The sequence below is a fragment of the Cervus canadensis genome, chromosome 10 (assembly GCF_019320065.1).
Source record: "Cervus canadensis isolate Bull #8, Minnesota chromosome 10, ASM1932006v1, whole genome shotgun sequence".
NCBI lineage: Eukaryota > Metazoa > Chordata > Mammalia > Artiodactyla > Cervidae > Cervus > Cervus canadensis.
The window spans coordinates 63,794,249-63,812,215 of record NC_057395.1 but is presented as its reverse complement, the minus strand read 5'-3'; the positions used below and the strand labels follow the sequence as shown (position 1 = coordinate 63,812,215).

The window sequence follows — 17,967 nt, the reverse complement described above, 5'->3', positions numbered from 1 at the left end:
TCCCTGGCAATTCAGTGGTTAGGACTCTGCACTTTCAATGACAAGGGCCCAAGTTCAATCCCTGGTCAGGGAACTAAGATCCCACTAACTGCACAGCATGCCCCCCCCCCTCCAAAAAAAAAGGAAAAAATCCTAATTCCATGATTTGGGGGGGATCTTGTAATTTAAGAAAAGCTGGGTTGGGTGTTTTATAAATAAATTCTGGAAAAGGTACACAAAACACTGTAATCAAACAAAACTGGGTCAGGAGGTCTCAGATTCAACTTCTTCTGAAAGTGACTAACTTCTAACCCTGGGCAAGTCATTCTATCTCTAAGCTTCAGTTCCCAATGGGCTTGCTACGGGGGAGTAAATGAGATGGCCCATGTAAAGCAAATAGCATCATACCTGATACCTAGAAAATCTTTGATAAACATTTGCCGTCATTGTTACTGTTAACAGTTAAACAGAAGTAGAAAATGTGCTGTTTACAAAGGTGAGAAGAGGTGAGTTTACAAAAGGTGAACCCTTAAACAGGGTTCTGTTTAAGCAATACAGACAAAATTAATCGAAACTACAGACTTTTAATAAAAGCGTTAATCCAGAAAGACCACTCGGAAGTCACATTTTTGTCTCTATTACACTTGTCATGTGTTTTGAAAAGTAACTCTTCTCATCCTCACCCTATTTATTTTTTTCTTTTTTTGCAACGAGTAGGCAATCTAGGAAATAGGGAAGTGCACACAGAAAAAATATCACCAGAGAAAGGAATCACCTGGGAGATATGGCCAAGCTTTGGAGTCATAGTTCAACAGGATTTTAAATCCCAGCTCCACCACTCACCAGCTCTGAAATTTGGGACAAAGGATTTTTGCCTCTGTGAGCCTCAGTTTCTTCCCTCATTTATAAAATTGAAATAATAAAGAACCCCATACTTGTTGAGAAATCTTAATGGAGACGCTGCACATGGAGAGCCTGGCAGTCAGTCCTTTACCTAGTTGCTATATAATTCTGTAACACTAAAAAACATTTTCTCAAGGGAATCCTCATGCACTGTTGGTGGAAATGCAAATTGGTATTGCCACTATGGAAAACAATATAGAGGCTTCTCAAAAAACTAAAAAGAGAGCTACTATATGATCTAACAATCCCACTCCTGGGTGGGATTGGAAAAATATTCAGAAAAAACATAAACTCTAATTCAAAAAGATACATGCACCTCAATGTTCATACCAGCACTATTTGTTAAGACAATAGCCAAGACATGGAAACAACGAAAGTGCCCATCAACAATTGGCTTGAGAAGGTGTGGTGTAAACATATATAATGGAATATTACTTAGTCATTAAAAAGAATGAAATATGACATTTGCAGTGACACGGATGGACCTAGAGAATATTATGCTTAGTAAAGTAAAACAGTCAAAGAAAGACAAACACTACACATTATATGTGGAATATAAAAGACAATATAAATGAATCTATAAACGAAATAGAAACAGACTCACAAACATAGAAAACTTATGGTTACCAAGGAGAAGGGAGGGGACAAACTAGGTGTATGGGATTAATAGAAACAAACTACTGTACATAAAATAGATAAACCACAGGATTTACTGTTTAGTACAAAGAATTTTTATATCTTGTCTCAACCTATAATGGAATATAATTTTTAAAAAACCTGAATCACTATTGTGAACAAACTAAACTACAATTAAAAAAAACTTTTTTTCTTTCAAGCTTAAGATGTAAGCAATCAAAACAACCTAGGAAAATGTTTTCCTACAATCACCTGGAATTCAGCTCACAAATTTTATTGAGCATCTATGTGGCTGCCTTGAAAATATACCCTTCACACCCTTAGCAAGTGCTAATAACTGACCCCAGCTGTAGCAGCTTGACACTCACCACCACCTCTGTTCCATGGCCACACTTCCCTGGGGCTGTCCCCAGCCAACGGCTGAGTGAACAGGAATATATGGAGACAAGACTCTTGCGACAGCACCTTTGGCTTGAGGACTCACCATCTCCATTGCCAAAATCTTCTGAGTACTGCACTGCATTCTAGGACTTCCAATCATCCTCCTTTCTCCTTTCCAGGGTCATTTAAACTGGAAATGACTTTCTCATTTAACTTTATAACTTAAAATATTTTTCCATGGTATTATAAGCTCTTCATATTCATGAGTGCAGCCTTCCTTTTATAAATAATGTGGGACTATTTCTTGCCATCCTTGTTAGATCCTTCTGCTAACCTTTGAGCACGTTTCCTGTGCTCTGATATCAGAGTGAAGTGAATGAATCAAATGCCTTACAGTATTTCCACCTAATCATATTCTCCTCTTTCAACATTCAACAAATAAGGGGCTTTTAAAAAAAAAATCTGTTGTGTTACTCCTTCAGTGACACACCTCTAATTTTTTATCTAATTTTTGTTGTTGAATTGTTGGGTGGAGAAGAAAAAATGCTGGTATAGAAGACAGCCATATGATTTCAAAAGTAGGATAGTATGAGAGATTTAAGGAAGTCTATTGGTGCTGGATTAGTTCAATGTTGGTTTTATTATTTTTTTAACCTGCCATGTGTCAAAATGTTCCTGTTAAAACTTACAATTTGAGTACTGTGGTTTTTGTGTTGTCCAAAGAAAACCGAAAACCTGTAGCATGTATGTACTCATTTGAAATCTTATGAATGTATTAAATGTATTGCTCTTGAGAGACTGTGGTCTTAAAAAAAAAAAAAATAATAACGTCATGAAAGGCAAAGAGTAGCGGAGGGGAGAAGGATTATCATGGGATAAAAGTAACTAAAGAGACATACATCTGAATAGGTTCTGGATATCAGATATTATGAAATTATTGCTAATTACAATTAATTACATTATAATAAGTATATAAAGTATGTTGGGTAAAAATATATTAACAATTAGTGAATACAGGTGGAAGGCATAGTATTCATTGCAGTATTCTCTGAACTTTTGATTATGCTTAAAATCTTTTCATAATAAAAAGCTGAAACTCGGGGCTTCCCTGGTGATCCAGTGGTTAAAACTCTGTGCAAATTTCCAGTAAAACTAAAAATGTGTTTATCATATTACTTAACAAATTCACTGAAGTAGGGCTTCTCAGACTGCAGTACATTGTAAAATCAGTAGATTGTAAAATCAAATTAATGGTTCACAACCAGCAGTTTTGTGTGTATATTAGGAAACATTAGAGTATATTGAATGTATTAAGGTTAAGGACTATTTCACAAAAGTTTTGCTTCTTTTAAATTTATATTGTGTATACGGCAAGTACCACACTGGCTTTCTTTAAAATATTTCTTATACTAGATTATGGTCAAAAAAGTTTGTAAGCCATTACCCAAGAAATATTCTTGCACATGTGCACAAAGAGATATTATAGAAATGTTCAAGGTAGCATTGTGTATAAAGTAAAGAACTAGAATCTAAATGTCCATTAGTAGGAGACTAAATAAACAAAATATGGTATATTCATTCAGTGGAACTCTATACAGAAATGAGGACAAATATCTATACCAGTATGGGTAAATCACAAAAATATGAACTACAGAAAAGAAACAAACAATATGAGAACACTTACATGAATTTTTTAAAAACACCCAAAGTGATGCTAACTAGTATTATTTATGGATACATACAGTAAAAATGTAAAACATGGGAAGGACAGAACTAACTACAGGATGCTGGCTGCCTCTAAGGAAGGCAAGAGTGGAACTGAATTGGAAAGGGCATAAAAGATACTACCATTATACCAGGAACATTTCATGTCCTTTATTTTTTTTAAATATAAATGGAAGTGTTAAAATTCAGTAATTCTGGGTGACAAGTACACAGATTATCTTACAGTTGGCTGTACTTTTGAACTTTTTCAATATTTTAATTTTTTCCCCAAATCTAAAAAGAATTCTTTCTCTTGATTAAGCTGCCTTTAAAAATCCTGAGGGAAACCAAGAAAGGGAAATAATTACAGAAACAAGCAGGTGTTCAAAGAGTCTAATTCTTATATCACATCTCCCAGCCCCAAAAGGCAGCAGAGACATATTCTACCCCATTTCCCCTGCTTCTCTTCTCATCTTCTCCTTCTAAACACCAGGCGCTGGTCAGCCTGTCTATTTTGACACTGAAAAGCACTACAGTCTTCCTTATAAAAACTCATAGAAAGGTTTGAATTTTGAAATCCTCACTTTCACTTTAAGCATAAACAAAAGACTAAACTCTAGGATATCCTCAACAACAACCACCACTTTACAGTTTACAAGGCCTTTCCCCACACATCCTGTTATTTGATTCTCAGAAAAACTCCGTTGAGGTCGGTATTACTAATACCCACATTTACAGATGAAGCTGATGCTCAGAGTGGCTAATTACCAACCAGAGGTCACGATTCATTGACAAAGTTGAGATTACAACCTCTCAGTTTCTAAACCTAATCATCCCTACGATGCGATGACTAAGTTTCAACTGTACAACAACACACCCAGAAAACAGGAGGGGTTGTTTGCAACACACAAACTGCTCTGATCTACCCCCCTTTTCTTCATTCTTCCATCTCTGATCTTTCAGACAGGCAGCCAAGAATAAGTTGCCACTAATAACTCTTCCCTTCCCTGTAGCCACTCCTGCTTCTTCTTCCCATAACTCCTGCAGATGAATAGGCAGAAAAGGGAAATAGATATAACTAGATGGTTCCCTCAACACAGGGATCCCAGCACCAAAGAGAAAGATATTACGACAGCTCTAGACTTAAGAGTCAGGGAGCAGGAACACACTACAGAAAAGCCTAGGCTACCCCTCTTTATGAGTGCTGGCAAATGTCCTTTACTGAAGGGATTTAATTAACAGAAAAATGTAAAAGTACCAGTTTTTTAATCGGTCCCGGGCTTCCAACTGGGCTCCCACTTCAAAGCTGATTCCTCGTCTGTTAGGTGGATGCTTTGTCATTTTCAGTCATCAACGGGGCTGCTTTTATTCTCCTGAAAAAGCCAATTAAATATTTATGAAACTTAGGCAAAGTCTGCCCAGAGTGGAGTATCACTCACTACACATAAAAGACAAACAGGCATTATTCAAAACACAAAGCTCCAGGAAACGGCGTCAGCGCCCTGCTTTACTCCTGCCCTCATCCTAGCACAGGTGTGCCCTCCACTGGTTCCTCCTCCCCTAACACACAGCATCTCGTATCTCTAGAACTGGAAGAGTGCTACGTTGCTCCAGTCATCTCCAACTCTTGTCGACCCCATGGACTGTAGCCCCCAGGCTTCTCTGTCCTCGGGATTATACAGGCAAGAATAGTGAAGTAGGTTGCCGTGCCCTCCTCCAGGGATCTTCCTGACCCAGGGATGGAACCTGTGTCTCTTACGTCTTCTGCATTGGCAGGCAGGTTCTTTACCTCTAGCGCCACCTGAGAAGCCCCCAACACTGCTTACCAAAAAAGATTCACCTGTAAGGGGGACTCCTCAGAACACCAAAGAAAAAGTCACTCAGAAGTAAATTTAATCATTTGCTGAAGACAAATGATAACAAACATCTGCTGAGAGACTTTAGAAAAACAGTCCTCAAGACCAAAAGAGACACAATTCCTGGCCTCCTGAAGCCTCCAGTCTACTGGGGGGAAAAAAAATGTAGCCAGTAAAACAGACAAATGACTTAACTGCAAACTGCAACTGCTATGATTTTTAAGTGCTACAAAGGAAGGAAACAAAAGCTGAACTCCGATTTCTGGTCCTTTACTTTTGGAAGGCTGGACAAGAAATGTCTATTTATTCATTGTTTGTTCTATCCATATTTTCTGCTGCTTCTTGAGTAAATTCTGACAAAGTGGGATTGGTGATCATTATCCATATGAGTAAAATTGACCTTTAGGGGCTAGTGGTGGTTTTGCTGGAGATGTAGCCACTCTGAGCTCCGAGCTCTTGGGGCACTTGAGCAGGCCACCTCCATATAGCAAGGCCAACTCCCAGTAAATTCTCTCCCACTGAACTTTGGATCCCAAGCAATGCCAGAGCACTGTCAGGGCAATATCTGCCTCATATTACAAGGGCAATCTTTGCAATAGATGAACGAGGAATAATCACAGAAGTGGGTCCTCATATCTAATGTGTACATACCATCACATTTTCTTGCAATATATTACATGAAAAAGGAGGATATAAAATTATATCCCTCTGAACTCACAGTAAAACTCATGTGCATTTAAAAAAAAAAGACTGGAAAATAAAAAAAACAGTTTGTAAGTGATCTCTCCCTCTTAAAGTTTCCTAAATTTACAATTTTTCACACTGGAAATTTCCCATGAGGAAAAAAAAATGTACACGATGAGCTATCCATTATATTAAACAACTCATTCCAAGGGGCTGATATTGGAGAACACATAAAGCAAATACCAGACTAAGACAGGAACAGGTGACAGTTTCAACTGAAAGGCTATGTCAAACAAGAGTATTTGGATGATATGGACCCTAGGAAAGGGCAAGTCAGAGGTCTGACTGGCTATACTTTACACTCTCCAGGAAAATGAGATATCAAACCTAATATAAGTAAACAGTCTTCGTTTTGACTTGCCTGAAAAAGCACCTCAAATTATCTTTTTGACTTCGTGTATACCAAGTAATATTCAGATTAATAGTTTTGCCTCTCAGATTATATGAAAAGATGATGGTACACAAGAAAAAAGAGTGGCACTGAAAACTCACCAGAGCAGCTAGTATTTATTAGACTTCATGCAGGGAGACAGTTCCCTTTTAGAGATGGCATTAATGTAATAGGATTAAATGCTTGGCCTTTAATTCTCAACCCCACCCCTTATTATAGGAAAAAATTTGGGTGAATTACTTAACCCCTCAGAATTTGTTTTCTCTCCCTAAAATGGGGATGGTGATACCAGGTACCTATCTCCAGGCAGTGGATGTGAAGACTAAATGAGATAATCCATTTAAGGAATGGTATAAGGACTATATAGTTAGCAGCTAATTATAATCCTATTATCACATAAGAAGAAATTTGGTTTAAAGTAATTGGGCTAAGGTTATGGTGCTAAGTGACCAGCCCCAGCACAAAAGCCCAGGTCTGCTTGATTTCTGAATTAATTCTTTTACCACACAGCTTCCCTAAGGAGGCCTTCCATTAAAATACAGGAGTGTGGGAACAAGGCAGTGAATGAAAATGAGCAAATTATTCTTAATGACTCAAGAAAACCAATTCCTCTTGAGGCAGAATTGTTGAAGGTCTTCCTTATCATGAACTGAAACAGGTTTCATTGTAACTCTGACCCATTTATTTGAAGCTCCACTCTGATACCAGTCAGAACAAGACTAAGGACTAATCTGACTTTTATGTCCCATGCCCAAATCCCTCTACTCCTCTAGGATGGCAGAGTTTGTTTTTAAATTTCACATTAATTTATTCAACAAATCATTAGTGAGCACTGTCAGAAAGGCACTGTGCTGGAAATCAGGAATCAGAAATCCAACTCAGTCCCAGCTCCTGTCCGCCCAGGAAGACAAACACAAACACTGAGAAGAGATGAAGGGGCTCTAACAAAGGGCAAAGGGAGGGACAACTGTCTGAAAGTCTCAATTTAATTTGACAACATCTACTAAAGAATAAAAAATAGTTCAAGACAGAAGTAGGAATTAAGATTACATAAGTTTTTACTTCTTACATTTAAACACACATTTTTCTCAAGCTGCAAGAGGGCTAAGATTCTGTAGCTTTTAACTTATGCATTCTACAGGGCCTTAGATTTTTTCTTCCAAAAAGTTCTAGTTCCAGAATAGGAAGAGGAAATATGTTCAATAAAGACACCCAGGAAAACTATGAAAAAAAAAAAATCTGATGCAATCTGTACTCATATATGATTCCATTTTAAAGACCCTGGCAGGACTTCAAACTACTCCTTTACATTCAAAATTCCCTACAGGGAATTCCCTGGTGGCCCAGCAGTTAGGGGTCATGGGTTCAATCCCTGGGGGGAACTAAGTTGCCATGCAGCAAGGTCAAAAAAATTTTTTAATTAAAAATAAAATAAAAAAAACAAATTACCCTACAGTGTGTGCTCACTGCTCCACAGGAGACAAGAGAGCCTAGTTTATTTCCTTAAATACAGTATTTGCAGTCAGTGGCCCTGTACCAATGATAATGAATCCTTTAAATGTATACTGTGTAACACAGTTTAAAGGGCACTTTCACAAACAACAAACTTGGAGAAAATAACTTCAACACATATGACCAAAGGGCTAACTTACTTTATTAACAAGGAGTGCATATAAACCAAGAACAAAAGAGCCAAACAACTCACTTAAAAATGAGCAAAATGAAAGGAAAAAAAAAAAAATGAGCAAAATGGAAAAAAAAAAAAAAAGAGCAAAATGTGAGAACTGGCAGATTCCCAGGTAGGGAAGGGAGAGGCTTGTGGGGAAGAGGGGCAGGAATAATACAAAGATCTAATAAGCATATGATTATATTATCCTTATTCATGTAACATCATCCTAAACTAAAGGAAATCCAAATCAAAGTAACAACTTTTCACTTTTCAGGCTAATAATTTCAAGATAAAATACCCAGTGCTTTCGGGGATGAGGGAAAAATGATACTTATACTCTGTTGGTAGAAGCATAAATTGGAAAATCCTATCTAGAGGCAACTTGGCAGTATCTACAAATATGCAAATACCCACAACCCAACAGACCCATATCCAGTGACACCCTACGGATACATCCCCCAAAGTCTGCCAAATTACCTGTGAGGATGAACAATAAATTTCTGCAATTAAAATGCCCATCAAAAGAGGCCCACTTAAATGAATTATGGCCATCTATACAACAGAATACATGGAACAACAGACTGGTTCCAAATTGGAAAAGGAGTATGTCAAGGCTGTATATTGTCACCCTGCTTATTCAACTTATATGCAGAGTACATCATGAGAAACGCTGGGCTGGAAGAAGCACAAGTTGGAATCAAGATTGCTGGGAGAAATATCAATAACCTCAGATATGCAGATGACACCACCCTTATGGCAGAAAGAGAAGAGGAACTAAAAAGTCTCTTGATGAAAGTGAAAGAGGAGAGTGAAAAAGTTGGCTTAAAGTTCAGCATTCAGAAAACTAAGATCATGGCATCTGGTCCCATCACTTCATGACAAATAGATGGGGAAACAGTGGAAACATTGTCAGACTTTATTTTGGGGGGCTTCAAAATCACTGCACATGGTGATTGCAGCCATGAAATTAAAACACACTTACTCCTTGGAAGGAAAGTGATGACCAACCTAGATAGCATATTAAAAAGCAGAGACATTACTTTGCCAAAAAAGGTCCGTCTAGTCAAGGCTATGGTTTTCCCAGTAGTCACGTATGGATGTGAGTGTTGGACTGTGAAGAAAGCTAAGTTCCAAAGAATTGATGCTTTTGAACCATGGTGTTGGAGAAGACTCTTGAGAGTCCCTTGGACTGCAAGGAGATCCAACCAGTCCATCTTAAAGGAGATCAGTCCCGGGTATTCACTGGAAGGACTGATGCTGAAGCTGAAACTTCAATACTTTGGCTACCTTATGTGGAGAGTTGACTCACTGGAAAAGACCCTGACGCCGGGAAGGATTAGGGGCAGGAGGAGAAGGGGACAACAGATGATGAGATGGCTGGATGGCATCACCGACTCAATGGACATGAGTTTGATTAAACTCCAGGAGTTGGGCATGGACAGGGAGGCCTGGCGTGCTGCAGTTCATGGAGACGCAGAGTCGGACACGACTGAGCAACCGAACTGAACTGAACTAATACAACAGAATGTGGTACAGCTATTAAAAGGTAAAATGGTAAGCTGTAGATGCTGATATGGAGCCATCTGCAAGATACACTATCAAGTAAAAAAAGCATGGTGTAGAGGCAGGCATACAGTATTACCTCTTTAATACAAATAAACATATATACAGACAGATCTATTATATGCATACTCTATGCATGTTTCTTCCCTCTAAGAAGGAACAAAATAACTGTTCAGTAGTTCCCTTAATGAAAGGAATAGAGCAAGAAAATTTAACTTCATTTTTTAATTTTATTGTTTGAATTTTCTAACCTTAAGAATATCTACTACTGTGGGTAAGAATTCCTTAGAAGAAATGGAGTAGCCCTCAAAGTCAACAAAAGAGTCCAAAATATAGTATTTGGGTGCAGTCTCAAAAATGACAGAATGATCTCTGTTCATTTCCAAGGCAAACCATTCAATATCACAGTAATCCAAATCTATGCCCCAACTACTAATGCCAAAGAAGCTGAACAGTTCTATGAAGATGTACAAGACCTTCTACAACTAACACCAAAAAAGATGTGATTTTCATCATAGGGGATTGGAATGCAAAAGTAGGAAGTCAAAAGATACCTGGAGTAACAGGCAAGTTTGGCCTTGGAGTACAGCATGAAGGAGGGCAAAGGCTAACAGAGTTTCACCAAGAGAACGCACAGGTCACAGCAGACACCCTCTTCCAACAACACAAGAGAAGATTCCACACATGGACATCACCAGATGGGCAATACAGAAATCAAACTGATTATATTCTTTGCAGCCAAAGATGGAGAAACTCTATAAAGTCAGCAAAAACAGGACCAGGAGCTGACTGTGGCTCAGATCATGAACTCCTTTCTGCAAAATTCAGAATTAAATTGAAGAAAGTAGGGAAAACCACTAAACCATTCAGGTATGACCTAAATCAAATTGCTTATGACTATACAGTGGAAGTGACAAATAGATTCAAGGGATTAGATCTGATAGACAGAGTGCCTGAAGAACTATAGACAGAGGTTTGTGACATTGTACAGGAGGCAGTGATCAAGACCATCCCCAAGAAAAAGAAGTGCAAAAAGGCAAAATGGTTGTCTGAGGAGGCTTTACAAATAGCTGAAAAAGAAGTGAAAGGCAAAGGAGAAAAGGAATGATATAACCATCTGAATGCAGAGTTCCAAAGAATAGCAAGGAGAGATAAGAAAGCCTCGCTTAGCGATCAATGCAAAGAAATGGAGGAAAACAATAGGATGGGAAAGATTAGAGATCTCTTTAAGAAGATTAGAGATACCAAGGGAACATTTCATGCAAACATGGGCACAATAAAGGACAGAAATGGTATGGACCTAACGGAAGCGGAAGATATTAAGATGAGGTGGCAAGAATACATGGAAGAACTATACAAATAAGACCTTAATGATCCAAATAACCACAATGGTGTGATCACTCACCTAGAGCCAGACATCCTGGAGTCCAAAGTCAGGTGGGCCTTAGGAAGCATCACTACGAACAAAGCTAATGGAAGTGATGGAATTCCAGTTGAGCTATTTCAAATTCTAAAAGATGATACTGTAGAAGTGCTGCATTCAATATGCCAGCAAATTTGGAAAACTCAGCAGTGGCCACAGGACTGGAAAAGGTCAATTTCATTCCAATCCCAAAGAAAGGCAATGCCAAAGAATGTTCAAACTACTGCACAATTGCATTCATCTCACACACCAGCAAAGTAATGCTCAAAATTCTCCAAGCTAGGCTTCAACAGTATGTGAACCAAGAACTTCCAGATGTTCAAGCTAGATTTATAGAAAAGGCAGAGGAAACATCAAATTGCCAACATCCGGTGGAAAACAGAAAAAGCAAGAGAGTTCCAGAAAAACATCTACTTCTGCTTTATTGACTACACCAAAGCCTTTGACTGTGTAGATCACAACAAACTGTGGAAAATTCAAGAGGAAGGAATACCAGACCACATTACTTGCCTCCTGAGAAATCTGTATGCAGGTCAAGAAGCAACAGTTAGAACTGGATATGGAACAACAGACTGGTTCCAAATTGGGAAAGGAGTACCTCAAGGCTGTCTACTGTCACCCTTTTATTTAACTTATATGCAGAGTACATCATGCAAAATGCCAGGCTGGATGAAGCACAAGCTAGAATCAAGACTGCCAGGAAAAATATCAATAACCTCAGATATGGAGATGACACCCTTATGGCAGAAAGTGAAGAGGAACTAAAGAGCATCTTGATGAAAGTGAAAAAGGAAAGTGAAAAAGTTGGCTTAAAGCTCAACATTCAGAAAACTAAGATCATGGCATCTGGTCCCATCACTTCATGCCAAATAGATGGGGGAACAATGGAAACAGTGAGAGACTTTATTTTCTTGGGCTCCAAAATCACTGCAGGTGGTGACGGCAGCCATGAAATTAAAAGACACTTGCAAAAATAAAAAAATAAAAGACACTTGCTCCTTGGAAGAAAAGCTATGACAGCATATTAAAAAGCAGAGACAGTACTTTGCCAACAAAGGTCCGTCTAGTCAAAGCTATGGTTTTCCAGGAGTCATGTATGTATGTGAGAGTTGGACCATAAAGAAAGCTGAGCGCTAAAGAATTGATGCTTTTGAACTGTGAAGTTGGAGAAGACTCTTGAGAGTCCCTTGAACTGCAAGGAGATCAAACCAGTCCATCCTAAAGGAAATCAGTCCTGAATATTCATTAGAAGGACTGATGCTTGAAGCTCCAATACTTTGGCCACCTGATGTGAAGCACTGGAAAAGACCCTGATGCTGGGAAAGATTGAAGGCGGGAGGTGAAGGGGATGACAGAAGATGAGATTGTTGGGTGGCATCACTGACTCAATGGACATGAGTTTGAACAGGCTCCGGGAGTTGGTGATGGACAGGGAAGCCTCATGTGCTGCAGTCCATGTGGTCGCAAAGAGTCGGACACGACTGAGCCACTGAACTGAACTGAAGAATGTACTTCTTGGGCTTCCCTGATGGTTCAGTAGTGAAGAATCCGCCTGCCAATGCAGGAAACATGAGTTTGATTCCTGGTCCAGGAAGATCCTACATGCTTCGGAGCAACCTAGCCTGTGCACAACTACTGAGCTGTGCTTTAGAGTCCTGGAATGGCACCTACTGAACCCCATGCACCCTGGAGCTCATGCTCCACAACAAGAGAAACCACTGCAACAAGAGAAAACCTGCACACTGCAACCAGACACGAGCCCCAACTCACAACCAGAGAAAAGTCCTTGCAGCAATGAAGACCCAGCACAGCCAAAAATTAATTAATTAATTAATTAAATTATTTTTTAAAAAAGAAAGAATGTGTATCTTAGGACTTCCCTGGGGGCCCAGTGGTTAAGACTCTGCTCTTCCACAGCACAGGAAATGGGTTAAATCCCTGGTCAGGGAATTAAGCTCCTGTATGCCATGCGGTATGGGGGGAAAACAAAAAAGATGTGCAAAGCCCCTGTATGTCTAGCACAAAGTAGGTATTCAAAAAACAGCAGCAGAATTTTCTGAATTCAGAATGTATTTATAGTTAATGTACTGACATGGACTCTGGATTTTATCTTGGGAGAGGTTTAAGAGTACTATAGCCATGGTAACTGGAGGCCCTGCCCTCAGCAACCCTAATGTGCTGGGGAGAAGAGACTTAGAACTCAAAATAACAAAGAATTTGTGATAGGTGGTCAGGGAACAAGACCTTTCAACGAGTTGGCTCTCATCAGGGTTAAGAGAAAATAAACTCTGAAAAGATTGGCAACCTCCAGAAACTACAGAATGGGCTTTACAATAACCTTAGAGTGCTTACACTAGGCTTGGAATTCAATCTCCATTAAAGGATAATGGTGCCTTTTAAAGTTAATGTATACCTCACACCAGCCGAAATGGCTATCATCAAAAAATCCACAAACAGTAAACGCTGGAGAGGGTGTAGAGAGAAAGGAATCCTCCTACACTGTTTGTGGGAATGTAAACTGGTACAGCCACTAGGGAGAACAGTATGGAGATTCCTTAAAAAACTAAAAACAGACCTACCATATGACCCTGCAATCCCACTCTTGGGCATACATCCAGAGAAAAGCATGGTCTGAAGACACATGCACCCCAATATTCAGTGGGGCACTGTTTACAATGGCCAGGACATGGAAGCAATCTAAATGTCCATCAACAAAGGAATGGATAAAGAAGATGTGGTACATATAATATTATTCAGTCATTAAAAAAAAAAAAAAGAAATAACGCCATTTGCAGCAACATGGGTGGGCCTACAGATTGTCATACTAAGTCAGACAAAGAAGGAGAACTATCCTATGACATCCCTTATATGTGCAATCTAAAAATAAATGATACAAATGAGCTTCTTTATAAAACAGAAACAGACTCACAGGCTTAGAGAAAGAACTTATGGCTGCTGGGGTGAGGGATGGGGGGAAGGGATAGTTAAGGAGTTTGGGATCAACATATACCCACTGCTGTATTTAAAATGGATAAACAAGGTCCTACTGTATACAGCACAGGGAATTTGGCTCATGTTATGTGGCAGCCTGGATGGGAGAAGAGTTTGAGGGAGAATGGATACATATATATGAATGGCTGAGGTTCCTGCTCCCCGCTGCCAACTACCTGAAACTATCACAACATTGTTAACCTGCTATACTCCAATACAAAATAAAAAGGTTAAAAATATAAAAAAAAACAAAATAAGAAAAAAATAAACTTAATGTTAACCCCCTTTCAAACTGAAGGACACTTCAAGCCAAAGACCAGCTTAAATCTTTATGCCCCCTTCACTCAGTTTTTACTGAGAGCCGGCTCTGTGCCAGGGCCCCCAAGATGGACGGCAGGAGGACGGGACACCCCGGGCCCTGTTCTCTAGCAGGGAATGCAGAAACACGATAACACATATGCAAATAAGATCATTTCTGGGAGAGTAAGTTCTGTAGTGGAAAACCCAATGAAACAGCGTGAGCCAGTTAACGTGGCAGGATCCTTTAGATGAGGCTGTTAGACAGAACTCTGAGGAGCTGAGGTCTGAGCAGAGATCTAAATGACAAGGAGACTACTATGTGAAGATCTAGGCGGAAAAGAATTCTAGGCAGAGGGGAAGTCCTAGAGGCAAGGTGTCTCAGCAGGAATGAGCTCCCCTCCCAGTCCCCCACAGCCCTGAGCCTGGGAGGTGGAAACCCTGGCTGCAACCCAGCAGCCCTGACTACAGTTCCAGAAGAGCATAGTATCAGCAGGTCCAGGGACACCTACAATTCACAGGAGGAAGCTTCCGAGGGAACTCTTCCAAAGTTCCGTCTTGGGGGAAGGCCAGGCAGTACTTAGTGATGGGAGCAGACAGGTTTCAGACTCAGATTCTGACCAGTCCTGGCGCCACTTGTTGCCTGCTAAGTGAAGATGAGAAAAATCACTGAGCCTCCCTGTTTGCCCTTCTATAAAAGGGGACTAATAACCCCTACCTCCTGGGGTTGTGAGGCTAAGCAAGCTAATGGATGTCAAGTGCTCAGGACAGTACACACCAAATACTCAATATTGGTGATAAAATGGCTGCGTGATAGTAGTAGCACCAGCAAAAAGGACATCAAACACAAAGGATTACAGTCACTGTTATTATGCAACTTTAACAAATAGTATTCAATATAACAAACATAAAAGAGCACATCTAGGGATTTCCCTGGTGGTCCAGGGGTTAAGAATCCACCTGCCAATGCAGGGGACATGGATTCGATCCCTGGTCTGGGAACTAAGATCCCACATGCAACTAAGCCCTTGCGTCACAACTACTGCCCTCAAGGTCTAGAGCCCAGGCTCCACAACAAGAGAAACCACTGCAACCAGAAGCCCATGTACCATAACTAGAGAGTAGCCCCCACTTGCTGCAACTAAAGAAAGCCCATGAGCAGCAACACAGACCCAGCACAGTCAAAAATAAATTAAAAAAAAAATTTTTTTTTTTAAAGAGCACATCGATAGTCCTAGAGAACTGACAAGTTGTTTCAAGTAGGGGCAAAGGCATCACTAATTTCTCCTCAATGGCATAGAAAGAAGACTGAGTCTAAAGCCAATCATTACCACTCCCTCAAGCTTACCCAAATTACACTGAAAGAATTGGATTAGCCTCTTTTACTTGAGAGGGTAGAGAAGGAAACAAGGGAAGAGGGGAGGAAAGGAAGGAGGAAGAAAAGAAGTAGGCAAAAAAAAAAAATTCCCTTACCCTCTTCCCAGATACTTGAAATGCTTTCTCTAGAAGTCAGTCTTTTTCTACCACAATTAAAATTCAGACAGACAACAAACACAGGTTGAGCTTACGTCTTCTGAGTTACTGAGAATGAACTGGTTAAATGAGGGGCTCTTCCCAGAAACAGTGGAAAGGAGCCCAGGCTTAACTCCAGAATATATTTGCTGAATGCCTGACCTTTGGCACATTACTCAACCTCACTGAGCTAATCATCTTACCCTCACAAGTTCCTTCTCCTTTTCTCCACATCACAGTTTGAGGTCCCAAGACTGGCCAATGTGCCAAGCCAAGAACATGGGCATTGCCTTCACATCTCATTCTCAGTCACCATTTTGTCACACCTACTTCTAGGTTTCTCCCACTATCCAGTGGCTGCCCAGTTCAGGGCCCCATCAGTTCTAATCCAACTACTGCAACAACTCTCCGGCTTCCCAGGTGGCACTAGTGGTAAAGAACCTGTCTGCCAAAGCAGAGAAGTTGAGTTCCAATCCCTGGGTCAGAAAGATCCCCTGGAGGAGGCCATGGCAACCCACCCCAGTATTCTTTTTTTTTTTTTCCACCCCAGTATTCTTGCTTGGGACATCCCATGGACAGAGGAGCCTGGCAGGCTACAGTCCATAGGGTCACAGAGTCTCACACGACTGAAGCAACTTAGCACACACAACAAACGCAACAACTCTCAGTAGAGCTCAAAACCTCCAGCCACATGCTCCCCGGATCCAAATCAATACTGTCTTATAAGCTGACTTCTGAGTGGTTATTTTATGATAGACACTATTCTAAGTGCTTTATATATACATCATCTCATTTAGTGTCTACCTTATAGGTTTGTGATGAGAATTATTATTGTCATTTTAGAGATGAAAAAACTAAGGTTCAGAAAGTAAGCTGCCCAAATGACAAAGCAACCAAGTACTGGGGCAAGGAACTGAATGAATCCAGGTAATCTGACTAGTCAACTAACGGGGGCTACTCTTCATCAGTGCTACTACACTAATATTTCTAAAGTAGAAATCTGATCATAAGACACCTCTGTTTAAAACTTCAGGTTATATGTCAATTACATTTCAAAAAAAAAAAACCTTAGTAGTTCCCTTAGAGAGCAGAGTTCAAACTACTCTGTGTAGCATCGAGGCCTCCAGTGAGTTAGCGACTATGACCAAGTCAAACCAGGGGCTGTTAAAGATGGTAACTTAAAAGGAGTGGAGCAGACAATCAGCAGAGGGCCAACGGCACATGGTGGTTAGGAGCCAGAATTCTAAAGGGACTACCTGGATTTGACTACCATGTTCCAGATAACCTTGCACAAGTCATTTCCTCTCTGAGCCTCAGGCTACTCATCTGTTAAATGGGGATAGTACCAGTACTTACTTCATACCTTCCTATAGGTGCTGTGAAGATAAAAATTACTTAACACAGGGATTTCCCTGTAGTCCAGTGGTTAAGAAATCTTGCTTCCAGGGCAGGGGACACAGATTCGATCCCTAGTCAGGGAACTAAGATTCAACAGGCCACATGATGCAGCCAAAAAAAAGCAAAAATTACTTATCAAAGAGCCTGGCACATGACAACCTCTCAAGATTATTACTGCTTATGCCTCCCACACACCCAGACTCTCTGCAATGCTGCTTCCTCTCTGCCTGGTCCTTCAGATGGGGCTCAGCCATCAGCACCTCCTCAAAGGGCTGCTGGGCCAGGGCCCACCCCATTATTCACTGGTGGCAGCCTTGCCTGCTGCGTGGATCACAACCCAGCACTCTACACTGAGACTGCCTGTGTCTGAGCCAATCTCTCCTCAGGCATTTAACTCCTCACAGGCACCCCCAGAGTCTAACAAGCAGCACCCTTACTTGGCAGTCAGATGCTCCTTTAATGAGATAACCTTAGTTTCCTCGTTGACAGAGAGAAAAGAAAGAGATCAGTATCACCCATC

The 17,967-nt window shown here is 40.3% G+C and overlaps 1 protein-coding gene across 7 annotated transcripts in view; it reads right to left on the bottom strand.

Moving 5' to 3' along the window:
- The window catches only part of PHF20 (PHD finger protein 20), a 135,480-nt gene that overhangs the window by 108,634 nt on the left and 8,879 nt on the right, over positions 1-17,967 (bottom strand). For 5 of the 7 annotated variants that reach the window (XM_043478670.1, XM_043478673.1, XM_043478675.1 and 2 more), the window contains exon 2: positions 4,862-4,976. In XM_043478670.1, coding sequence (XP_043334605.1) covers positions 4,862-4,944 — 83 coding nt within the window. In that variant the 5' untranslated portion in view covers positions 4,945-4,976. Of the gene's footprint in view, positions 1-4,861; positions 4,979-15,049; positions 15,391-17,967 lie in introns of those variants that run through there. The other 2 variants (XM_043478672.1, XM_043478676.1) reach the window with 2 other exon arrangements.